Raw genomic sequence first — 27,380 nt, forward strand, 5'->3', positions numbered from 1 at the left:
ACCCCACCCTTCTAGATGGTCACAAAGCACCGAGCTGATCTCCCTGTGCTATGCGGCTGCTTCCCACTAGCTATCTATTTTACATTTGGTAGTGTGTATATGTCCATGCCACTCTCTCACTTTGTCCCAGCTTACCCTTCCCCCTCCCTGTATCCTCAAGTCCATTCTCTAGTAGGTCTGCATCTTTATTCTCATCTTGCCCTTAGGTTCTTCTGACAATTTTCTTTTCTTTTCTTTTCTTTTTTTTTTAGATACCATATATATGTGTTATCATACGGTATTTGTTTTTCTCTTTCTGACTTACTTCACTCTGTATGAGAGTCTCTAGGTCCATCCACCTCACTACAAATAACTAAGTTTCGATCTTTTTAATGGCTGAGTAACATTCCATTGTATATATATGCCACTTCTTCTTTACCCATTCATCTGTTGATGGACACTTAGGTTGCTTCTATGTCCTGGCTATTGTAAATAGAGCTGCAATGAACATTTTGGTACATGACCCTTTTTGAATTATGGTTTTCTCAGAGTATATGACCAGTGGTGGGATTGCTGGGTCATATGGCAGTTCTATTTTTAGTTTTTTAAGGAAGCTCCATACTGTTCTCCATAGTGGCTGTATCAATTTACACTCACACCAACAGTGCAAGAAGGTACCCTTTTCTCCACACCCTCTCCAGCATTTACTGTTTGTAGGTTTTTTGATGATGGCCATTCTGAGCAGTGTGAGATGATATCTCCTTGTTGTTTTGATTTTAATTTCTCTAACGATTAATGATGTTGAGCATTCTTTCATGGGTTTGTTGGGCAATATGTATATCTTCTTTGGAGAAATGTCTATTTAGGCCTTCTGCCCATATTTGGATTGGGTTGTTTGTTTTTTTGAAATTGAGCTGCATGTGTTGCTTGTATTTTTTGTAGATTAATCCTGTGTCAGTTTCTTCATTGGCAAATATTTTCTCGCATTCTGAGGGTTATCTTCTCGTCTGCTTTATGGTTTCCTTTGCTGTGCAAAAGCTTTGAAGTTTCCTTAGGTCCCATTTGTTTATTTCTGTTTTTATTTCCATTTCTCTAGGAGGTGGGTCAAAAAATATCTTGCTGTGATTTATGTCATAGAGTGTTCTGCCTATGTTTTCCTCTAAGAGTTTGATGGTGTCTGGCCTTACATTTAGGTCTTTAACCCATTTTGAGTTTATTTTTGTGTATGGTGTTAGGGAGTGTGCTAATTTCATTCTTTTACATGTAGCTATCCAGTTTTTCCAGCAACACTTACTGAAGAGGCTGCCTTTTCTCCACTGCATATTCTTGCCTCCTTTATCAAAGATAAGGTGACCATATGTGCGTGTGTTTATCTTTGAGCTTTCTATCCTGTTCCATTGATCTATATTTCTGTTTTTGTGCCAGTACAATACTGTCTTGATTACTGTAGCTTTGTAGTATAGTCTGAAGTCAGGGAGCCTGATTCCTCCAGCTCAGTCTTTCTTTCTCAACATTGCTTTTGCCATTTGGGCTCTTTTGTGTTTCCATACAAATTGGGAAATTTTTCGTTCTAGTTCTGTGAAAAATGCCAGTAGTAGTTTGAGAGGGATTGCATTGAATATGTAGATAGCTTTGGGTAGTAGAGTCATTTTCAGAATGTTGATTCTTCCAATCCAAGAACATGGTATATCTCTCTATCTATTTGTATCATCTTTAATTTCTTTCATCTTTGTCATAATTTCCTGCATACAGGTCTTTTGTCTCCTCAGGTAGGTTTATTCCTAGATATTTTATTCTTTTTGTTACAATGGTAAATGGGAGGGTTTTCTTCATTTCACTTTCAGATTTTTCATCATTACTGTATAGGAATGGCAGAAATTTCTGTGCATCAATTTTGTATCCTGCTACTTTACCAAATTCATTGATTAGCTCTTGTAGATTTCTGGTAGCATCTTTAGGATTCTCTGTGTATACTATCATGTCATCTGCAAACAGTGACAGCTTTACTTCTTCTTTTCCGATTTGGATTCCTTTTATTTCTTTTTCTTCTCTGACTGCTGTGGGTAAAACTTCCAAAACTATGTTGAATAATAGTGGTGAGTGTGGGCAACCTTGTCTTGTTCCTGATCTTAGTGGAAATGCTTTCAGTTTTTCACCATTGAGGACAATGTTGGCTGTGGGTTTGTCATATATGGCCTTTATTATGTTGAGGAAAGTTCCCTCTATGCCTAATTTCTGGAGGGATTTTATCATAAATGGGTGTCAAATATTGTTGAAAGCTTTCTCTGCATCTATTGAGATGATCGAATGATTTTTCTCCTTCAGTTTGTTAATATGGTGTATCACGTTGATTGGTTTGAATATATTGAAGAATCCTTGCATTCCTGGGATAAACCGCACTTGATCATAGTGTATGATCATTTTAGTGTGCTGTTGGGTTCTGTTTGCTAGTGTTTTGTTGAGGATTTTTGCATCTACGTTCATCCGTGATAATGGCCTTTAGTTTTCTTTGTGACATCTTTGCCTGGTGTTGGTATCAGAGTGATGGTAGCCTTGTAGAATGAGTTTGGGAGTGTTCCTCCCTCTGCTATATTTTGGAAGTTTTAGAAGGATAGGTCTTAGCGCTTCTCTAAATGTTTGATAGAATTCATCTGTGAAGCCATCTGGTCCTGGGCTTTGGTTTGTTGGACGATATTTAATCACCGTTTCAATTTCAGTGCTTGTGATTGGTCGGTTCATATTTTCTATTTCTTCCTGGTTCACTCTCAGACTGTTGTGAATTTCTAAGAATTTGTCCATTTCTTTCAGGTTGTCCATTTTATTGGGATAGCGTTGCTTGTAGTAGTCTCTCATGATCCTTTGTATTTCTGCACTGTCAGTTGTTACTTCTCTTTTTTCATTTTTAATTCTATTGATTTGAGTCTTCTCCCTTTTTTTCTTGATAAGTCTGGCTAACGGTTTTTCAATTTTGTTTATCTTCTCAAAGAGCCAGATTTTAGTTTTATTGATCTTTGCTCTCATTTCCTTCGTTACTTTTTCATTTATTTCTGACTGGATCTTTATGATTTCTTTCCTTCTGCTAACTTTGGGGTTTTTTTGTTCTTGTTTCTCTGTTTGCTTTAGGTGTAAGGTTAGGTTGTTTATTTGAGGAGTTTCTTGTTTCTTAAGGTAGGATTGTATTGCTATAAACTTCCCTCTTAGAACTGCTTTTGCTGCATCCCATAGGTTTTGAGTTGTTGTGTTTTCATTGTCATTTGCTTCTAGGTATTTTTTGATTTCCTCTTTGATTTCTTCAGTGAAATCTTGGTTATTAAGTAGTTTGTTGTTTGGCCTCCATGTGTTTGTATATATTACAGATTTTTTCCTGTAATCGATATCTAGTCTCATAGCGTTGCGGTCGGAAAAGATACTTGATACAATTTCAATTTTCTTAAATTTACCAAGGCTTGATTTGTGACCCAAGATATGATCTATCCTGGAGAATGTTCCGTGAGCACTTGAGAAAAATGTGTATTCTGTTGTTTTGGGATGGAATATCCCATAAATATCAATTAAGTCCATCTTGTTTAATGTATCATTTAAAGCTTGTGTTTCCTTTTTTATTTCCATTTTGGAGATCTGTCCTCTGGTGAAAGTGGGGTGTTAAAGTCTCCTACTATGATTGTGTTACTGTCGATTTCCCCTTTTATGGCTCTTGGTATTTTCCTTATGCATTGAGGTGCTCCTATGTTGGGTGAATAAATATTTACAATTGTTATATCTTCTTCTTGGATTGATCCCTTGATCATTATGTAGTGTCCTTCTTTGTCTCTTGTATTACTCTTTGTTTTAAGGTCTATTTTGTCTGATATGAGAATTGCTACTCCAGCTTTCTTTGATTTCCATTTGTATGGAATATCTTTTCCCATCCCCTCACCTTCAGTCTGTATGTGACCGTAGGTCTGAAGTGGGCCTCTTGTAGACAGCATATATATGGGTCTTGTTTTTGTATCCATTCAGCCAGTCTACGTCTTCTGGTGGGAGCATTTAATCCATTTACATTTAAGGTAATTATCGATATGTATGTTCCTATTCCCATTTTCTTAATTGTTTTAGATTTGTTATTGCAGGTCTTTTCCATCTCTTGTGTTTCCTGCCTAGAGAAGTTCTTTTAGCATTTGTTGTAAAGCTGGTTTGGTGGTGCTGGATTCTCTTAACTTTTGCTTGTCTGTAAAGCTTTTAATTTCTCTGTCAAATCTGAATGACATCCTTGCTGGGTAGAGTAATCTTGGTTGTAGGCTTTTCTCTTTCATCACTTTAAATATGTCCTGCTACTCCATTCTGGCTTGCAGAGTTTCTGCTGATAGATCAGCTGCTAATCTTATGGGGATTCCCTTGTATGTTATTTGTTTCTTTTCCCTTGCTGCTTTTAATATTTCTTCTTTGTATTTCATTTTTGATAGTTTGATAAATATGTGTCTTGGTGTCTTTCTCCTTGGATTTATCCTGTATGGGACTCTCTGTGCTTCCTGGGCTTGATTAACTATTTCCTTTCCCATATTATGGAAGTTTTCAACTATAATCTCTTCGTATATTTTCTCAGACCCCTTCTTTTTCTCTTCTTCTTCTGGGGCCCCTATAATTTGAATGTTGGTGCGTTATTGTTGTCCCAGTGGTCTGTGAGACTGTCCTCAATTCTTTTCATTCATTTTTCTTTATTCTGCTCTGCAGTAGTTATTTCCACTATTTTATCTTCCATGTCACTTATCCGTTCTTGTGCCTCAGCTATTCTGCTATTGACCCCTTCTAGAGAATTTTTAATTTCATTTATTGTGTTGTTCATCACTGTTTGTTTGCTCTTTAGCTCTTCTAGGTCCTTGTTAATCATTTCTTGTATTTTCTCTATTCTATTTCCAAGATTTTGGATCATCTTTACTGTCATTACTCTGAATTCTTTTTCAGGTAGACTGCCTATTTCCTCTTCATTTGTTAGATCTGGAGGGTTTTTGTCTTGCTCCTTCATCTGCTGTGTGTTTCTCTGTCTTCTCATTTTGCTTAAGTTACTGTGTTTGGGGTCTCCTTTTTGTAGGCTTCAGGTTCGTAGTTTCCATTGTTTTTGGTGTCTGTCCCCAGTGGCTAAGGTTATTTCAGTGGGTCGTGTAGGCTTCCTAGTGGAGGGGACTAGGGCCTGTATTCTGGTGGATGAGGCTGTATCTTGTCTTTCTGGTGGGCAGTTCCATGTCTGGTGGTGTGTTTTGAGGTGTCTGTGGCCTTATTCTGATTTTAGGCAGCCTCTCTGCTAATGGATGGGGTTGTGTTCCTGTCTTGCTAGTTGTTTGGCATAGTGTTTCCTGTACTGTAGCTTGCTGGTCATCGAGTGGAGCTGGGTCTTGGCATTGAGATTGAGATCTCTGGGATATATTCACCATTTGATATTACGTGGAGCTGGGAGGTCTCTTATGGACCAGTGTCCTGAACTTGGTTCTCCCACCTCAGTTGCACAGCCCTGATGCCTGGCTGGAGCACCAAGAGCCTGTCCTCCACACGGCTCAGAATAAAAGGGAGAAAAGGAGGAAAGAAAGAAAGGAAGAGGAAGATAAAATAAAATAAAGTAAAATAAAATTATTAAAATAAAAAATTATTATTAAGAAAAAATTCTTTTAAGTAATTTAAAAATGGACAGACAGAACCCTAGGACAAATGATAAAAGCAAAGCTATACAGACAATGTCACACACAGATGTATACACATACACACTCACAAAAAGGGAAAAAGGGAAAAAATATATATATTGTTGCTCCCAAAGTCCACCTCCTCAATTTGGGATGATTTGTTGTCTCTTCAGGTATTCTACAGATGCAGGGTACATCAAGTTGATTGTGGAGATTTAATCCGCTCCTCCTGAGGCTGCTGGGAGAAATTTCCCTTTCTCTTCTTTTATCTCACAGCTCCTGGGTTTCAGCTTTGGATTTGGACACGCCTCTGCCTGTAGGTCGCCTGAGGGCATCTGTTCTTCGCTCAGACAGGACGGGGTTACAGGAGCAGCTGCTTCGTGGGCTCTGGCTCACTCAGTCCTGGGGGAGGGAGGGGTATGGTTGCGAGGTGAGCCTGCGGTGGCAGGGGCTTACGTGACATTGCACCATCCTGAGGTGCACCGTGCATTCTCCCGGGGAAGTTGTTCCTGGATCACGGGACCCTGGCAGTGGCGGGCTGCACAGGCTCCTGGGAGGAGTAGTGTGGATAGTGACCTGTGCTTGCACACAGGCTTCTTGGTGGCTGCAGCAGCAGCCTTAGTGTCTCATGCTCATCTCTGGTGTCCGCGCTGATAGCCATGGCTCACGACCCTCTCTGGAGCTCCTTTATACGGCACTCTTAATCCCCTCTCCTCATGCACCAGGAAACAAAGAGGCAAGAAAAATTCTCTTGTCTCTTCGGCACCTCCAGACTTTTTCCCAGACTCCCTCCCGGCCAGCTGCAGTGCAGTAGCCCCCTTCAGGCTGTGTTGACGCAGCCAACAACAGTCCTCTCGACCGAAGCCAGAGCCTCAGCTCCCAGCCCCCACCCGTCCCTGCGGGTGAGCAGAGAAGCCTCTCAGGCTGGTGAGTGCTGGTTGGCACTGATCCTCTGTGCGAGAATCCCTCTGCTTTTCCCTCCGCACCCCTGTTGCTGTGCTCTCCTCTGTGGCTCCGAATCTCCCCACCCCTACACCAGCAGCAGTCTCCGCCTGCGAAGGGGTTTCTAGTGTGTGGAAACCTTTCTTCCTTCACAGCTCCCTCCCACTGGTTCAGGTCCCATCCCTGTTCTTTGTCTCTGTTTCTTCTCTTTTCTTTTACTCTACCCAGGTATGTGGGGAATTTCTTGCCTTTTGGGAGGACCGAGGTCTTCTGCCAGCATTCAGTAGGTGTTCTGTAGGAGCTGTTCCACATGTAGATGTATTTCTGATGTTTTTGTGGGGAGGAAGGTGATCTCCGCATCTTACTCTTCTGCCATCTTGAAGCTCCCCTCTGTCACATTAGTTTTTTACTTTTTTTTTTTTTTTTGCGGTACTCAGGCCTCTCACTGTTGTGGCCTCTCCCATTGCAGAGCACAGGCTCCAGACGTGCAGGCTCAGCAGCCATGGCTCATGGGCCTAGCCGCTCCATGGCATGTGAGACCTTCCCGGACCGGGGCACGAACCCGTGTCCCCTGCATCGGTAGGCGGACTCTCAACCACTTCGCCACCAGGGAAGCTCCCCCTCTGTCACATTTTAACTTGCCCTATTGCCATACCCCCTTCCTAGTTCCACAGTAGCGTGAAAACCAACAGCCTATTATCACAGTGAAACCAGAAGCCTGGCAGCCAATGGAAGGGGCAGAACAGAGTTGGAGCTCTAGTCTCTACAGGAGTAACATTTTTGTATACTATTAAAGTTATGTAGATATTAACCTGTAATACATTGTTTTAAGGTAAGATGGAACTATAATCCCCAGGGAAAAAAAGTAAGAAAATAGCCCAAAACTATAGTAAAAGTGATTACAAAGGAATTAAAATAGTACACTGAAAAATATATGTTTAATATAAAAGAAGACAGTAATGGAAGACTAGATCCACAAAAACACACACAAGACACTTAAGAAAAAAATTGCAAAATGACAGATGTAAATCCTACCTTATCCATACTTACATTGAATGCAAATGATTAAAACACTTCAATCAAAGGCAGAGATTACAGAATGGATAAAGAGAAACATAATGCAACTATGTGCTGTTTATAAGAGATGTATTCTTTGTCCAAAAACACAAATAAGTTGAGAGTAAAGTGATGAAAAAGATACACCATACAAAGAGCAAGCAAAAGAGAGCTGGAGTGGCTATGTTAATATCAAACAAACTAGAGGAGACGAAAATTGTTACTAAAGACAAATATTTTATAATGATAAAAAAGAGTTAATCTATCAAGAAGATATAATTATTATAAACATATATGCACTAAAAATGAAGTCCCAAAAATACATGAAGCAAAAACTGATAGAATTGAAGAAATAGACATTTCAACAATACCTGTTGGAGATTTCAGTGATCCACTTGCAATTCCATATAGAACAACTAGAAAGAAGAGCAACAAGACCATAGAAGACTTGAATAATACTATATGCCAGCTATACATCTTACAGAACACTCCATAGAGCAACAGAAGAATACAGGTTTATCTCAAGTGCACATGGAACATTCACCAGGATAGATCATAATGTTATGATATAAAAAGTCTCAATAAATTTAAAAGTATAGAAATCATACATAGCATATTCTATAACCACAATAGAATGAAATTTACAGAAAGAACTTTGGGAAACACATAAATATGTGCAAATTAAGTAACATGGTTCCAAATAACCAATGTACCAAAGAATAAATCATAAGAGAAATGAGAAAAAATCTTTGAGATGCATGAAAAAAAAGGACAAAACTTATAAGATATCCTCTCTGGGGTTTCTTTTACAAGGACACTAATAGCATTATTGAGGGCTCTACCCTCATGATCTAATCACCTCCCAAAGGTCCCACATGCTAAATACCATCACACTGACAGTTAGGATTTCAACATATACATTTTGAGAGGACAGAAATATTCGGTCTATAGCACGAAATGAAGCTAAAGCAGTGCTTAGAGGGAAACTTTTAGCTATACAAATCTATATTTAAAAAAATAAAGAATGCAAATCAATAATCTAAATTTCCACCTTAGGAAACTGGAAAAAGAAGAGCAAACTAACCCCTGCCCAACAGAGGAAGAAAATAATAAAGATTAGATAGGAAATAAATGTTATAGAGAATAGAAAAACAATAGAAAAATATCAGTAAATCCTAAAGTTGGTCCTTTACAAACACCAAAAGTATTGACAGACATTTTACTAGACAGACGAGAGAGAGAGAGAAACTAAAATTATTCGAATCAGACATGAAAGAGGGGACGTTACTACCAGTCTTACACAAATAAAAAGGGTTATAAGGGAATACTATGAACAACTGTATGCCCAAAAAATACATAACTTAGATGAAATAGACAAATTCCTACAAAGACACAAACTACCAAAAACGACTGAAGAATAAATAGAAAATCTGAACAGAACTATAACAAAGTGACTGAGTTAGTAATGAAAAAAAAAAAAACCTGGCTATGGATGGAATTTTGTCTTCTCAAAATTCATATGTTGAAGCCCTAACCTCCAGTGTAACTATATTTGGAGATAGGCTTCTTAGGAGGTAATTAAGTTCAAATGAGGTCATAAGAGAAGGGTCATAATCTGATGGGTTTGGTAGCTTTATAAGAAGAGAAAGAGAGAGTGAGAACTATCTCTCTCTCTCTCTCTCTCTCTCTCTTTCTCATATTCCCCATAAACACACACACACACACACACACACACACACACACACACACACACACACACTGAGGAAAGGCCATTTGATCACTTAGCAAGAAGGTGGCCATCTATATGCCAGGAAGAGAACTCTCACCAGAACCTCACCATGTTGGCACCCTGACCTCAGACTTCCAGTTTCCAGAAGCATAAGAAAATTAATTTCTGTTGCTTAAACCAGTCTACAGTATTTTGTCATGGCAGCCCAAGCAGATTAAGACATGAAGACACATCATAGTTAAACTTCTGAAAATTAAAGGCAAAGAAAAATCTTGATAGCAGGGGGAGAGAAATGACACCTTACCTGTAAAAGGAAAATGATTGGAATGGCAACAGATTTCTCATTAGAAATCTTGGAAACCAGAATTAAGTGGGGTAACATTTTTCAAGTGTTGAAGGAAAAGTACTGGCAAACATAAATTCTATCTGCAGCAAAACTATCCTTCAGGAATGAAGGGGAAATTAAGATATTCTCAGATTATGGAAAACTAAGAGAATATTCACCAGGAAACTTACCCTTAAAGAATTGCTAGAGACAGTTTTCTAAACAAAAAGGATATGATAAATGAAGAAATCTTGGAATATCAGGAAGGAAGAAAGAAGAAATGGGAAAGTGAAAATATGGATATATATGATAGAATTTTCTTTTCCTCTTGTGTTTTCTAATGTGTGATTGATGGTTGAATTGTGTTTAATGACTGAATGTTTCATGATTTAATGATTTGGTGAGGTTCTCAATATATGTAAGGAAATATTTAAGACAAGTATAATATAAATGAGGGAGGGTAAAGAGATTTAAACGGACTTCATTATAATTGGTATAATGTCAACACCAAAAGCCTGTGTTAACTTAAATATATACAATGTAATACATAGAGCCAGCACTAAAAAGGTCTATACAAAAGTATACATTCAAAAATGCTAAAGATAAATCAAATGGAATTCTAGAAAATATTACTTAATAATTAAGAAGCCAAGAAAAATAAAACACTATAATAAAAAACAGGGGAAGCAAACAAAATAAAAAATAAAATAAAATAGTAAAATTTAAAAAATAGTACTGAGAGACCTTCAATATGGTGGAGGAGCAAGACGTGGAGATTGCCTTTCTCCCCACAAATACATCAAAAATACATCTACACGTGGAACAACCCCTACAAAACACCTACTGAATTCTGTCAGAAGACCTCAGAAACTCTCAAGACTTCCCAGAGTCTGAGCTGGCCCCACAGAGCCCACAGCAGGTCCAGAGACCTACCTAGAAGTATTGGAGGACTTCCTGGGTAGGCAAGGATTGGCTGTGGCTCACTGTGGGGGCAAGGACACTGACAGCAGAGGCAACAGGAAAATATTATTATTACTACTTTTTTTAAATTTTAATTTTGTTCTGTTCTTTTTTTATTATGCTTTTAATTTTTTATTTACTTTTTCTTTTCTTTTTTATGCTTTTATGTTTAATATATTTTTATTTTATTTTCTTCTTATTTCTACTGGACTTTTTTGTTATATTGTTTTTTCCTTGTTTTTGTTTTTTCCTTTGTTTTGCTTTGCTTTTATCTTATTTTTAACTATATTCTATATTTTTCTATTTTTACTTTTGTTGTTTTGTATTTTTTCTTTTGTTTTCATCTTTCTTTTGTCTTTACATGTTTTTGTTGATCATTTTTGTGTGTTTGTTTTATGCTTTCTGTTTGCCTTTTTTCTAGTTTGCTTCTGCATTTGATTTGGTTTTGGTTTTATGTTTTTGTTAGTGTAGTTTTTAGTGTTAGTTTTATTTTGGGGGGGTTGTTTATTGGTTTTGTTGTCCTCCTCTTTTTTGTTTTCTCTTCTTTTTTCTTTCTGTGAGTGTGTGTGTTTCTTTGTGTGATTTCTCTGTTTAGTTTTGCTTTTACCATTCGTCTTGGGGATGTGTCTGTTCGTTTTTCTTGTTGTTTCTTTTTTTTTCTTCCTTTTCTTCCATGCTGGGAGGCTTGCAGGGTCTTGGTGCTCCAGCTGGGGGTCATCCCTGAGTCTCCAAGGTGGGAGAACTGAGTCCAGAACATTGGACCACCAGAAAACTCCCAGCCCCACAGAATATGAATTGGCAAGAGCTCTGCCAGAGGTCCCCGTCTCAACACTAAGACCCTCCTCCACCCAATGACCAACAAGTTCTAGTTCTGACACCTCACACCAAACAACTAGCAAGACAGGAAAACAACCCCACCCATTAGCAGACAGGCTGCCTAAAGCCATACTAAGCTCACAGACACCCCAAGACACACCACCGAACACAGCCCTGCCCATCAAAGGGACAAGATCCAGCTCCACCCACCAGAACACAAGAACCAGTCCTCCCCATGAGGAAGCCTACACAAGCCATTGGACCAACCTCACCCACTGGGGGCAGACACCAGAAGTAAGAGGAACTATGACTCTGCCTCAAAGGAGACCCCAGACACACTAAGTTAAACAAAATGAGAAGACAGAGAAATATGCAGCAGATGAAGGAGCAGGGTAAAAATCCTCCAGACCAAACAAATGAAGAGGAAATATGCAGTCTACCTGAAAAAGAATTCAGAGTAATGTTAGTAAAGATTGTCCAAAAATCTCAGAAACAGAATGGAGAAAATACAAGACACATTTAACAAGAACCTAGAAGAACTAAAGAGCAAACAAACAGTGATGAACAACACAATAAATGAAATTTTAAAATACTCTAGAAGGAATCAATAGCAGAATAACTGAGGCAGAAGAACGGATAAGTGATCTGGAAGATAAATAGCAAAAATAACTTAACTTCCAAGGAGCAGAATAAGGAAAAAAGAATGAAAAGAATTGAGGACAGTCTCAGAGACTCTGGGACAACATTAAACACACCAACATTCGGATTATAGGAGTCCCAGAAGAAGAGAAAAAGAAAGGGTCAGAGAAAATATTTGAAGAGATTATAGTCGAAAACTTCCTTAACATGGGAAAGGATATAGTCACTCAAGTCCAGGAAGTGCAGAGAGTCCCATACAGGATAAACCCAAGGAGAAGCACGCCAAGACACATATTAATCAAACTATCGAAAATTAAATACAGGGGATGGAGTTAAGACGGCAGACTGGAAGGATGCAGAGTTCTCATCTCCACACAACTAGGGCACCTACCAGGCACTGGTGGGGGACCACAGACATCTAAAGGAACAGGAGGAACACCAGCAACTGGCTGTTTCAATTATATTTTTATTTTTCATAGTATATGTTTTATCATTCTAATTTTATTTTGTTTTTTTATTCTTAGTTATTGTACACCTCCTTTTTATTCTTTTCTTTTGCTGTGCTGCATGGCTTACGGGATCTTGGTTCCCAGGCCAGGTTTTGGGCCTGAGTTCCTGTGGTGGGAGAGCTGAGTCCAAAGCACTGAAGTAACAAACAACCTCAGACCCCAGGGAATATTAATTGGAGTGAGGCCTCCCAGAGATACTCATCACGGCACCAAGACCTGGCTCTACAAAACTGCCTGCAAACTCCAGGGCTGGACGCCTCAGGCCAAACAACCAGTATGACAGGAATACAGCTCCACCCATCAAAAACAATGAGACGACAAAAATATATGTTACAGGGCTTCCCTGGTGGTTCAGTGGCTGAGAGTCTGCCTGCTGATGCAGGGGACACGGGTTCGTGCACTGATCCAGGAAGATCCCACATGCCATGGAGCGGCTAGCCCCGTGAGCCATGCCCAATGAGCCTGCATGTCCAGAGCCTGTGTTCCTCAACGGGAGAGGCCACAACAGTGAGAGGCCCGCATACAAAAGAAAAGAAGCATATATATATGCTTATATATATATGTTATGTTATATATATATATATGTTATATGTTATATATATATATATATATATAAAACATATATATATGTTACATACAAAGGAGTGGGGTAAAATCCTAAAAAGCAAAATAAATGAAATTTTAAAAAAGCAAAATAAATGAAGAGAAAATAGGCAGTCTACCTGAAAAGGAATTCAGAGTAAAGAAAGTAAAGATGATCCAAAATCTTGGAAACAGAATGGAGAAAATACAAGAAATGTTTAACAAGGACCTAGAAGAACTAAAGAGCAAACAGTGAAGAACAACATAATAACTGAAATTAAAAATACTCTAGAAGGAATCAATAGCAGAATAACTGAGGCAGAAAAATGAATAAGTGAGCTGGAAGAGAGAATGGTGGAAATAACTGCCACAGAGCAGAATGAAGGAAAAAGAATAAAAAAATTGAGGACAGTCTCAGAGACATCTGTAACATTAAACGTATGAAAATTCAAATTATAGATGTCCCAGAAGAAGAATAAAAAGAGAAAGTGTCTGAGAAAATATTTGAAGAGGTTATAGTCAAAAATTTCCCTAACCTGGGAAAGAAGATAGCCACCCAAGTCCAGGAAGTGCAGAGAGTCCCATACAGCATAAACCTTAGGAGAAACACACAAAGACACATTAATCAGACTAACAAAAATTAAAATCAATGGAAAAATATTAAAAGCAGCAAGGGAAAAGCAACAAATAACATACAAGGGAATCCCCATAAGGTCATCAGCTGATTTCTCAGCAGAATTCTGCAGGCCAGAAGGCAGTGGCAGGATATATTTAACGTGATGAAAAGGAAAAACCTACAACAAAAATCAGTATACCCAGCATGGATCTCAATCAGATTCGACTGAGAAATCAAAAGCTCTACAGAAAAGCAAAAGCTAAGACAATTCAGCACCAACAAACCACCTTGAATGTAAATGAGTTAAGTGCTCCAAGCAAAAGGCGCAGACTGGCTGAATGTATACAAAAACAAGACCCATATATATGTTGTGTGCAAGAAACCCACTTCAAACCTAGGGACCCATAGAGACTGAAAATGAGGGGATGGAAATAGATATTCCATGCAAATGGAAATCACAAGAAAGCTGGAGTAGCAATACTCATATTGCAGAAAATAGACTTTAAAATAAAGACGGTTACAAGAGACAAGGAAGGACACTACATAATGATCAAGGCATCAATCCAAAAAGAAAAAATAACAATGATAAATATTTATGTACCCAACATAGGAGCACCTCAATACATAAGGCAAATGCTAACGACAATAAAAGGGGAAATTGACAGTAACACAATAGTAGAGGGGGATTTTAACACCCCACTTACACAAATGGACAGATCATCCAGACAGAAAATAAATAAGGAAACACAAGCTTTAAATGACACAATAGACAAGACAGACTTAACTGACATTTATAGGACATTCCATCCAAAAACATCAGACTATATTTTCTTCTCAAGTGCACATGGAACATTCTCCAGGACAGATCACAGCTTTGGTCACATATCAAGTCTTGGTAAATTTAAGAAAATTGAAATCATATCAAGCATCTTTTCTGACCACAACGCTATGAGACTAGATATCAATTACAGGAAAAAGAACTAAAAAATACAAACACATGGAGGCTAAATGATATGCTACTAAATAACCAAGAGATCACTGAAGAAATCCAAGAGGAAATCAAAAAATACCTAGAGAAAAATACCAATGAAAACACGACGAGCCAAAACCTATGGGGTGCAGCAAAAGCAGTTCTATAAGGTATGTTAATAGCAATACAATCCTACTGAAAGAAACAAGAAAAATCTAAAATAAACAATCTAAACTTCTTTCCCTAGGAACTAGAGAAAGAAGAAAAAACTCAAATTTAGTACAAGGAAAGAAATCATAAAGATCAGAGAAGAAATAAATGAAATAGAAACAAACAAAACAATAGAAGGATCAATAAAACAAAAAGCTGGTTCTTTGAGAAGATGAAGAAAATTGATAAACTTTTAGCCAGACTCATCAAGAAAAAGTCGGGGAGGACTCAAATCAATAAAATTACAAATGAAAAAGGAGAGATTAAAACTGACACTGCAGAAATACAAAACATCATAAGACACTACTACAATCAACTATATGCCAATAAAATGGACAACATGGAAGAAATGGGTAAATTCTTAGAAATGTACGACCTTCCAAGACTGAACCAGGAAGAAATAGAAAATACGAACAGATGAATCATAGGTAATGAAATTGAAAGTGTGATTTAAAATCTTCCAAAAAACAAAAGTGCAGGACCAGATGCCTTCACAGGTGAATTCCAGCAAACATTTAGAGAAGAAAGGATGTCCCCTCTCACCACTACTATTCAACATAGTTTTGGAAGTCCTAGCCATGCAGTCAGAGCAAAAAAAGAAATAAAAGGAATACAAATTGGAAAAGAAGAAGTAAAACTGTCACTGTTTGCAGATGACATGATATTACACATAGAAAATCCTTAAGATGCCACCAGAAAAGTATTAGAGCTAATCGATGAATTTGGTGATGTTGCAGGATACAAAATTAATACACAGAAATCTCTTGCATGCCTATACACTAACAACAGAAGATCAGAAAGAGAAATTAAGGAAACAATCCCATTCACCATTGCAACAAAGAGAATAAAAATCCAAGGAATAAACCTACCTAAGGAGGTAAAATAGCTGTACTCAGAAAACTATAAGATACTGATGAAAGAAATCAAAGATGACACAAACAGATGGAGAGATATACCATGTTCTTGGATTGGAAGAATAAATATGTGAAAATAACTCTACTACCCAAAGCAATCTACAGATTCAATGCAATCCCTATCAAATTACCAATGGCATTTTTCACAGAACTAGAACCAAAAAATCTTAAAATTTGTATGGAGACACAAAAGACCCCAAATAGCCAAAGCAATCTTGAGGGGAAAAAAATGGAGTTGGATGAATCAGATTACCTGGCTTTGGACTATACTACAAAGCTACAGTAATCAAGACAGTATGGTACTAGCACAAGAACAGAAATATAGATCTATGGAATAGGATAGAAAGCCCAGACATAAACCCACACACCTATGGTCAACTAATCTATGACAAAGGAGGCAAGGATATACAATGGAGAAAAGACACTCTCTTCAATAAGTGGTGCCGGGAAAACTGGACAGCTACATGGAAAAGAATGAAATTAGAACACTCCCTAACACCATACACAAAAATAAACTGAAAATGGATTAAAGACCTAAATGTAAGACCAAATACTATAAAGCTCTTTGAGGAAAACATAGGAAGAACACTCTTTCATGTAAATCACAGCAAGATCTTTTTTGACCCACCTCCTAGAGTAACGGAAATAAAAGCAAAAATAAACAAATGGGACCTAATGAAACTTTTACACAGCAAAGGAAACTATAAACAAAATGAAAAGACAACCCTCAGAATGGGAGAAAATATTTTCAAATTAATCAATGGACAAAGAATTAATCTGCAAAATATATAAACAGCTCATGCAGCTGAATATTAAAAAGAGAAACAACAGAATCAAAAAATGGGCAAAAGGCCTAAATAGACATTTCTCCAAAGAAGACATACAGTTGGCCAAGAAGAACATGAAAATCTACTCAACATCACTAATTATTAGAGGAATGCAAGTCAAAGCTACAATGAGGTATCATCCCACATTGGTTAGAATGGGCATCATCAGAAAATCTACGAACAGCAAATGCTGGAGAGGGTGTGGAGAAAAGGGAACCCTCTTGCACTGTTGGTGGGAATGTAAATTGATACAGCCACTATGTAGAACAGTATGGAGGTTCCTTACAAAACTACAAATAGAACTACCATACGACCCAGCAATCCCACTACTGGGCATATACCCTGAGAAAACCATAATTCAAAAAGAGTCATGTACCAATATGTTCATTGCAGCTGTATTTACAATAACCAGGACATGGAAGCAACCTAAGTGTCCATCAACAGATGAATGGATAAAGAAGATGTGGCACATATATACAATGGAATATTACTCAGCCATAAAAAGAAAGGAAATTGAGTTATTTGTAGTGAGGTGGATGGACCTAGAGTCTGTCATACAGAGTGAAGTAAGTCAGAAAGAGAAAAACAAATACCGTATGCTAACACATATATATGGAATCTAAGGGGGAAAAAAAGGTAATGAAGAACTTAGGGATAAGACAGGAATAACGACCCATACCTACTAGAGAATGGACTTGAGGATATGGGGAGGGGGAAGTGTAAGCTGTGACAAAGTGAGAGAGTGGCGTGGACATATATACACTACCAAATGTAAAATAGATAGCTAGTGGGAAGCAGCTGCATAGCACAGGGAGATCAGCTCTGTGGTTTGTGGCCACCTAGAGGGGTGGGATAGGGAGGGTGGGAGGGAGGGAGATGCAAGAGGGAAGAGATATGGGAACATATGTATATGTATAACTGATTCACTTTGTTATAAAGTAGAAACTAACACACCATTGTAAAGCAATTATACTCCAATAAAGACGTTAAAAAAAACTTTAATCTTTGAAAAGAAGAAAAAAGATGTGGTCCATATATACAATGGAATATTACTCAGCCATAATAAGGAACGAAATTGGGTCATTTGTAGAGGCTTGGGTGGACCTAGAGAGTGTCATACAGAGTGAAGTAAGTCAAAAAGAGAAAAACAAATATCGTATATTAATGCATACATGTGGAATCTAGAAAAACGGTACAGATGAACCAGTTTGCTAGGCAACAATACAGACATAGATGTAGAGAACAAACGTATGGACACTGAGGGGGGAAAGGGGGAGAGGGATGAATTGAGAGACTGGGATTTTCATATATACACTAATGTGTATAAAATAAATAACTAATGAGGTCCTGCTGTATAGCACACAGGGAACTCAACTTCACTGTACAGTAGAAACTAAAACAACATTGTAAAACAACTATACACCAATTTAAAAAAATAAAAATAAAAAAATAAATGAATAATATAAAAAATAATACTAAGCCCTAACATATCACTAATTGCATTGAATGTAACTGTTGTAAATACCCCAACTAAAAGACAGAGATTGGCAGAGTGAATTATATATGATTCAACATTATGGTGCCTACAGGAAACTCACTTCAGGTACAATCCATAGGTATGTTGAATGTGAATTGATGGGAAAAGATATACTATGGAAACAACTGAAAGGAAGCAGGAGTGACTATATTAATTAAAGATAAATTAAGGACCTACTATATAGCACAAGGAGCTATACTCAATATTTTATAATAACTGGTAAGGGAAAAGAATTTGTAAAAGAATATGTATATGTATAACTGAATCACTGTTCTGTACACCTGAAATGAATACAGCATTGTAAATCAACTCTACTTCAATAAAAAAAAGATAAAGTAGACTTGAGCACAATAAAATTACTAGAGATAGAGAGCAACATTACATATGATGAAAGGGTTGATTCACTAAGAAGATATAACAATCCTAAATGTGTATGCACCAAACAACAGAGCTGAAAAACATTTAAAACATTCAAAGTAAAAAAGTCATTAACAGACTGATGACAGGAAAATCTCCACTCACTTAGAAACTGAAAAACACCCTTCTAAATAGTCAATAGGTCAAAGAGTATGTCTCAAAGGAAATAAATATACTTTGAACCAAATAAAAATGAAAATACAGCACTAAAGTTTGTGGGACCCAACTAAGCCAGTCTTGGAAAATTCATAACACTTAATGTTTATATTAGAAAAGAGGAAAAGTCTCACATAAATCTACACTAATCTACACTATTCCTTCAAGAAATTAGAAGTGAAAAATAATTCCAAAGCAGAGCAAAGTAAGGAAATAATAAAGAGTATAAATCAATGAAAGTGAAAACAGAAAAACAATAGAGAAAATTAATAAAACCAAGAGCTGATTTTTTAAAATGTCCAATAAAATTACCAATCCTTTGGCAAGACTGACAAAGAAAAAAGAAAGAGAAAACAAATTACCAGTATCAGGAATGAAACAGAGGGTATTACTACAAACCCTGTGGGCGTCAAAAGGATTATAAAAGAATACTACAAACAACTCTACACACATCAATTTGACAACTTAGGTGAAATTGACCACGTTCTTGGAAAAGAAATTACTCCAACTCACCTAATATGAAACAGATAATTTGAATCACTCTATAACTATTAAAGTAACTGAATTCATAATTTTAAAATTCCCCAAAATAAAATATTCAAGCCTAGATTGTTTAACTTGAGAATTATACCAAGCATTTAAAGAATTAACAATTCTACACAACATCTTCCAGTAAATAGAAGAATTAACAATTCCACACAACATCTTCCAGTAAATAGAAAACACTTCTTAACTCATTTTATGAGGACAGTATTATCCTGAATACAAAACCAGACAAAGTACAAAAAAAGAAAACTATCGACCAATATTTCTCATAAATACAGACACAAAAATCCTTAATAACATATTAGCAAATAGAATTCAGCAATATATAAAAGAGATTATGCACCATGACTATGTGAGGTTTAATTAAGGACCACAGGGATACAAGACTGGTTCAATATTTGAAAATCAAATAATTTAATTCACCTCTTTAACAGGCTAAAGAAGAAAAATCACAGGATCACAACAGTTGATGCATAAAAATCATTTAACAAAATTCAACATCTATTCATGATTTTTTTAAAAGAAAGCTCTCAGAAAAATAGGAATAGAGGGCAACTTCCTCAATTTGATACAGATCATCTACAAAAAACTTATAGCTAACATTATACTTAATGATGAGAGCCTAAATGTTATCCTTCTAAGACCAGGAAAACTCTTACCACTTATTCAACATAGTTCTAGAAGTCCTAGCAGTAAGGCAAGAAAGAAATAAAAGGCATATGGATTACAAAGGAGAAATTAAACTGCCCCTATTTTCAGATGGCATGATTGTCTACACAGAAAATCTCAAGGTATCTAAAAAATATTCCTAGAACTAATGAGTGAGTTCAGCATGGTCATAGGACATAAGATAAACATAAAAATCAGTTATGCATCTATATACTAGCAATGAACATGTGGAATCCAAAACCGAAAAATACAATACCATTTACAATTACTCAAATATGAAATACATAAGTGTAAATCCAACAATGCGTGCCTTTTGTATAAGGCTTTTTTTTCCCCATTCATCATATTTTACAGATTTATCCATGATGTTACATGCATAATTTTATTCCATTTTGTTGCTGAATAGTGTGTTATTGTATATCACAGTTTGTTTATCAGTTCTCATGTTACAGACATCTGGATTATTTCCAGATTGGAGCTATATGAATAAAGCTGATGTGAGTATTCATGTTCATGTCATTGTGTGGATATATATTTAAATTCTTCTTGAGTATATACTTAGGCATGGAATTGCTGTGTCATAAGGAATGCATATGTTTAACTCTAAAAGAACTGCCAAACTGTGTTTAAAGTGGTTGTATCATTTTCACTACCCATTTATAAGATTTACAGTTGCTCTGCATCCTTCAAAAGATTTGGTATTGCAGTGTTTTTAATATTAACTATTCTGGAGGGTATGTAAAAGTATCTCATTGGGTTTTTTTAACTGAGATATAATTGACATAATATAAAATTCACAATTTTAAAGTTTGTACTTCAGTGATTTTTAGTATATTCATTATGTGCAACTACCATCACCACCATATATACACGGAACATTTCTTTTACCCCATACGTATTAGCAACTAGTCCCAATTATCCCTCCCTACATCCCTTGGAACCAATTAACCTATGCTCTGTCTCTATGGATTTGCCTATTCTGAACACTTCATATGAATGGATCACGTAATATGTGGCCTTTTTATCTGGCTTCATTTACTTGGCATAATGTTTTCAAGGTTCATCCATGTTGTAGCATGTAACAATACTTCATTTCTTTTTATGGATGAATAACATTCCATTATATGGATTTACCACATTTTGTTTATTCATTCATCAGTTCATGGACTCTTCAATTGTTTCCACTTTTTGGCAGTTATTAATATTGCTGTTATGAACATTTGAGTAAGTTTTTTGTTTGAATATATGTTTTAAATTCTCTTCATATATATCTAGGCATGGAATTGTTGGGTCATGATGTAATTCTGTGTTTAGTTTTGAGGAATTGTCAAACTGTTTTACACAGTGACTACACTATTTTACATTCTTTCCAGCAATGTATGAGGGCTCCAATTTCTCAGCATCTTTTCCAACGCTTGTTATTGTCTTTATTTTTGATAATAGCTATCCTAATAGATGTGAAGTGGTATCTCATTGTGGTTTTTATTTGCATTTCCCTAATGGCTAATGATGTCAAGCATTTTTTAAATGTGCTTACTGGTCACTTACATATCTTCTTTGGAGAAATATCTATTCAAATCCTTTACTCATTTTTATATTGGGTTATTTGTCTTCTTGTTTATTGTTGAGTTGTAAGTTTTCTTTATATATTTTGGTCACTTGATACTGATATATAATTTGCAAGCATTTCCTCCCATTCTGTGGGTTGTCTTTTCACTTCCTTGATAGTTTGCTTTGGCACACAAGTTTTTAATATTGATGAAGTCTAATTTATCTATTTTTTCTTTGATTGCTTTTACTTTTGGAGGCATATCTAAGAAACAGTTGCCTAATTCAAATTGACTCAGATTTGTACCTATGTTTTTTTTTTCTAAGAGTTTTATAAGCTTTAAATATTACATTTAGGTCTTTGATACATCATGGGTTAAATTTCGTATAGGGCATGAAGTAGGGATCCAAATTCATTCTTTTAAATCTGGATATCCATTTGTGTCAGCATCATTTGTTGAAAATACTATTCTTTCCCATTGATTGATCTTGGCACTCATAAAAAATCAAAATTTATATATTAAAGTCCTAAGCCCCAGTACCTCAGAATGTGACTACATTTGGGTTTTTAAAGAAGTAATTATTTTAAAATGAGGTCTTAGTGTGGGCCTTAATCCAATATGACTGGTGTCCTTATAAGAAGAGATTTGGATACGGACATACACAGAGAGAAGACCATGTGACGACATAAGTTGGAGGTGGCCATCTACAAGCCAAGGAGAGCAGCCTCAGAAGAAGTCAACCCTGACAACATCTTTATTTCAGACTCCAAGCATCCAGAATCATGAGAAAATAAACTTTGGTTGTTCAATCCATGCTTTCTCTGGTACTTTATTATGGCAAACTAATACAAGTATAAATATATAGATTTATTTATGGACTTTCAACTCTATTCTATCAGTCTATATATCTTTCCTTATTCCCGTACCACACTGTCTTGCTTACTACAACTGTGTAGTAAGTTTTGAAACTGGCAAGTCAGAGTCCCCCAACCTTGTCCTTCATTTTCAAGATTGTTTGTCTATTTGGAATCCTTTGCTGTTCCATAAAAATTTTAGTTTTTACAATATTCTATTATATGTATATACAACATTTTCTCTATCTATTCATTTGTCAATGGAGACTTAGGTTGTTTCCACTCTTTAGCTATTGTGAATAATGCTTCAATGAATATGGAAGAACAAGTATATCTACAAGATCTTGTTTTCATGTCTTTTGGACAAATACCCAGAAGTAGGGTTGCTGGATCATCTGCTAGTTCTATTTTTATTTTCTTGAGAAACCTCCAGACTGTTTTTCATAGCAGCTGCACCATTCTACATCCTCACCAATCAATTTCTCCATGTCCTCACCAACACTCATTGTTTTCTGTTTCTGTTTCTTTTTTAATATAATGGTCATCCTAACAAGTGTGAGGTGATATCTTGTGGTTTTAATTTGCATTTCCCTGAGGATTATTGATATTGAATTTTTTTCATATAACTGTTGGCCATTTGTATATTTTCTTTAGATAAATGTCTATTTAAGACTTTTGGCCACTTTTTAATTGGGTTATTTGTTTCTCTACTATTGAGTTGTAGGAGTTCTTTATGTATTTCAGATACTAACCTCCCGTCAGATATATAATTTGCAAATATTTTTTCTCATTTCATGGATTGCCACTCTGTTAATTATTTTCTTTGCTGTGCAGAAGCTTTTTAGTTTCATGCACTCCACCTGTCTTATTTTTGCTTTTGTTGCCTGTGCTTTTGATGCCATATCCAATAAATAATTGCTAAGAACAATGCTATAGAGCTTTTCCCCTTTGTTTCAGAATTTTACAGTTTCAGGACTTATGTTTAAGTCTTTAACCCATTTTGAGATGTGTCTTAGTGCATTTGGGCTGCTATACCAAAATACTACAGGCTGGGTGGCTTATAAGAAACAGAAATTTATTTCTCACAGTTTTAGAGACTAGAAGTCCAAGATCATGGTGCCAGCATGGTGGGATGAGGGCCTCTTCTGGGTTTCAGACTTCTTGTTGTATCCTTACATGGTGGAAGAGGGCAAGGGAGCCCTCTCAGGCCTCCTTTGTAAGGACATTAATCCTATTCCTGAGGACTCCACACTCACAACCTGAGCACTTCCCAAGGTCCAGCTTCCTAATACCATCACACTGGCTATTAGAATTTCAACATATGAATTTTGAGGGGAAACATTCAGTCCATAACATTCTGTCCCTGTTCCCCATCCCCAAAATTCATGTCCTTATCACATGCCATCAATTCAAAAATCTAAATCCAAAGTCTCATCTAAAGCATCTAAATGAGATATGGGTGAGATTCAAGGTAAAATTCATTCTGGGGGAAATTCCTATTCAGCTGTGAACCCATGAAATCAAACAAGTTATGTGCTTCCAAAATACAATGATGAGACAGGCATATGATAGACATTTCCATTCTAAAAGGGAGACATAGGAAAGAAGAAAAGGAAAACAGGTTCAAAGCAAGTCCAAAACCGAAAGGACCACTCAGGCAAATGTACCTTCTGGACACACTTGAGCAGTGGTTCGCCACAGTTTTTAGCAGCCCTTCATCTACAGCTTTGCTGGGCACAGTTCACTCTACAGCTCTAATGTGTTGGAGTCACATGCCTGCCACTCTCCCATGCTAGAATCACACACACACACAGGTCACCTACCAGTCTGCAGTTGCAGGTATAGACTAGCCCTAGAGTTTCATTAGGAATTGCCTTAGCAGAGTATGTTTGCAGTAGCCCTCTGACTGGGTCATGCGCCTGTGGCTCCAGATGGCTCCATCCTTCAAAATCTAGGTGGAGGTAACCATGATCCAATAGCTTACGCACTCTGTGCACTGGCAGAGATAGCACCTCACCTATGCAGCCAAGTTATACCATCTACCTCCAAATGGGTAGATAATTTTAGGACAGGAATGGGAGGAGCAGAGTCGTGAAATCATTCTGCCCGCAGGCCCTTTCACTATGGGCCTATGATGGGAGAGGCAGCACCAGTGGCCTCTGAAATGCCTTTGGGGTTATTTTTCTACTGTCTTAGACAACAGTAGATCCTAATTTCTGTTTAGATGTCTGACTAATCTCCCCATTTTCTTGATGAATAGCACCTGGCTTGCATTGATATGCTGATGCGTACTAATCTTATCAAATTTGGCCACAACCTTTGTGTTCTCCCTTGACAAGCTTTCTAATTCCTTTCAACATGAATAGGGAGATCAGTCTGGGAAGAACCAGCATCTTAATAATATTGAGTCTTCCAATCTGTAAATGTGGTATATATCTCCATTTATTCAGGTCTTCTTTAAGTTTTCTTAGCCATGCCTTGTAGTTTTCAGTGTAGAGATCTTGTATGTCTCTCGTTAAATTTATTCCTAAGGATTTTATGTTTTTGATACTATTGTATACAAAATGGTTTTGTATTTAATTTTCAAATTTTATACAAGTAGTATATAAAAACACATTTGATGTTCTTACATTAACCTTGTATCCTCCAAACTTGCTAAATTCGCTTAATAAGTCTAGTAGTTCTTCTGTAGATTCCTTAGGATTTTCCATGGAAACAATTATGTAATCTGCAGATTAAAACAGTTTAATTTCTTTCTTTATAATATTTGTTCCCTTTATTTTTCCTGCACTATTGCACTATCTAGGATCTCTAGTGAAATTTTTAAAGGTAGTGGTAGAGTGGCATTGTTGCTTTGTTCCCAGTACTAGAGGGAAGCATTGACTAGTTTTGTTTTCCCTATTAAGCTTTTTGTTTTCACTACTATCATGTTCATTGTAGATTTTTCATAAATGCCCTTTACCAGCTTGAGGAAGTTCCTTCTATTGGTAATTTGCAAGAGATTTTTTATCATTGGTGGATAGTGAATTTTGTAAAACATTTTATCTACATTTATTGAAATGCTCATGTGCTTTTTCTCCTTTATTCTGTTAATATGGTGAACAAGATTGGTCGATTTTCTAATTTTCAGCCAATGTTGTATTCCTGTGATAAACTCTACTTTGTCACAATGCAAATCCTTCTAATATATTGCTGAATTTGATTTGCTAGTACCGTTTTTTACAAATGACCAAAACTTTTATGTTAACAGTACACTGAAAAGTTTATATTTACTTCCATATGTTTTGTGAGGAAAATCTCTACTTCTATTTCTATATAGGTGCTCCAAAGAAAACTTACAATTTTGTTAGGTAAAGATGTTTCTAACTTCAAGCTGTATAACGGTTCTAGGTATTTAGACAGAAAAAGAAATTTAAGTAACCTGAGAAATGACCTTTGTGAAAGTCCTGGATCCATTACTTCAACTTTAAACCATCTTTCACCATTATTCACACACTGCCTACGAAGATGAGTCAAATCTCAAACGACCTAATTCCTCCCCCCACTACTCACCAGTCACAACTTTAGAAATCACTGTGGAAATTTAATCTTTAAAATGTAATAAATAAACCTCAACAGTGTTTTTCCTTCTCCTCTTCCCTTTGAAAGCATCGAGAAACCTCATGTTATTATAGACCAAACTCTACTGCCAGCAGTGGATGCCAAGGGGTCACAGAAGAAATGCAGAGGTTTAAGATATTCTTGGACAAAGTGGTTACTTCTTTCCTTTCAGTTCATCTATTACCTTCCATAGGACCAGTTCCATGCAGGCGGTTGCATTTTCACTTGAATTGTGACCATCATCCTGAATGATTCTCCGCAGGTAGTCAGCCACTAGACTCTTAAGGGATCTTTTGTGACGTAAACCTAGGCAATGAGAAAACATAACTGTCATGTCCACAACTGAAGTATGAATTAACTTAAGTGCATAGAGACTATGTTCAAAACTATGTCCAATTAGTACAGTGCCAGCACTGAACAGGTTCAACAAGATGGCTTGCACATCATGGATTGAGGATTTTGTGTTCTTCAAGTCATCTTCAACCACACCAGAGAACCTAGTGTTATAGTCAATGACTTCATCTGGTTTCACAAATGTATCATAGACCACCTGGAGGATCAACCACTGTCACTCGAGTAAGTTCCAAACCTTTGACTGTATAGCACATCTCATAATTCACAGAAAATACACTGTGATACCTGTCGGGGTGTGGGAACTTAACAAAAGTCTTCACAAAGTCCTCTAGGTTTTCTTTTTGATCATGAACGTGAAGCTTGGCAACCTGACACATGGGGGAATGCAAGGACACCTTCAAGACAGCTGTACTGCCTTTCTAAGCCACCAAGAACTTTATGACTCAACACTTGGCCAAAGTGATAATGACATTTTTCTACCCTGCTGTGTTTGCCTGTGGAAGTCATGCCATAGATCTTCCCACATCGACAGCACATTCATACTAATATTCTTAGAAGGATCATTTACAAGAATTTTTTGTCATGCCTGAGTTTAAAAGAACACTTCCTGGCTTGTCAGGGTTGGGTTGGGGGTAGTTGTTTTCATGTAACTGTTCTTCAATTAGAAGGTAGTCTTTAAGATGTCTGTAGAGAATAATTCCTGTGAGCACATTTTTCTTTTCATTCTTTTTCAATCCAGTTGTCTTTTTGTCGTTACTGCTTCCAGACACATCTTGGCCTCTCAGCTTCTTAAGAATATTTATTGCTATGTTCACATATATATTTTGACTGCCACAGTGTTCGTAAGTGGCCTTTTCTTCTATTTTAGCCTTGTTAAAAGCCTCATCCTCTGTTTTATAAAGTCTCAAATACTTCTCAAAAAGGGAGGTGGACAGAGCATTATCTTACTTCATCAGGTACTTTGGACAAGGA

General features: G+C 36.7%; 1 protein-coding gene across 1 annotated transcript; it reads right to left on the reverse strand.

Annotated features, from left to right (window-relative positions):
• Positions 1 to 27,380, reverse strand: LOC149744296 (putative exonuclease GOR). The gene is given in 4 exon segments (XM_089904449.1): positions 1 to 8,044; positions 26,239 to 26,608; positions 26,610 to 26,782; positions 26,784 to 27,380. Coding segments are annotated over 4 exon segments (738 nt in total). The 5' UTR covers positions 26,946 to 27,380; the 3' UTR covers positions 1 to 8,011.

This window comes from Delphinapterus leucas, chromosome X, assembly GCF_059928025.1.
Source record: "Delphinapterus leucas isolate spDelLeu-1000000601 "Yukka" chromosome X, BTC_Dleu_Yukka2, whole genome shotgun sequence".
NCBI lineage: Eukaryota > Metazoa > Chordata > Mammalia > Artiodactyla > Monodontidae > Delphinapterus > Delphinapterus leucas.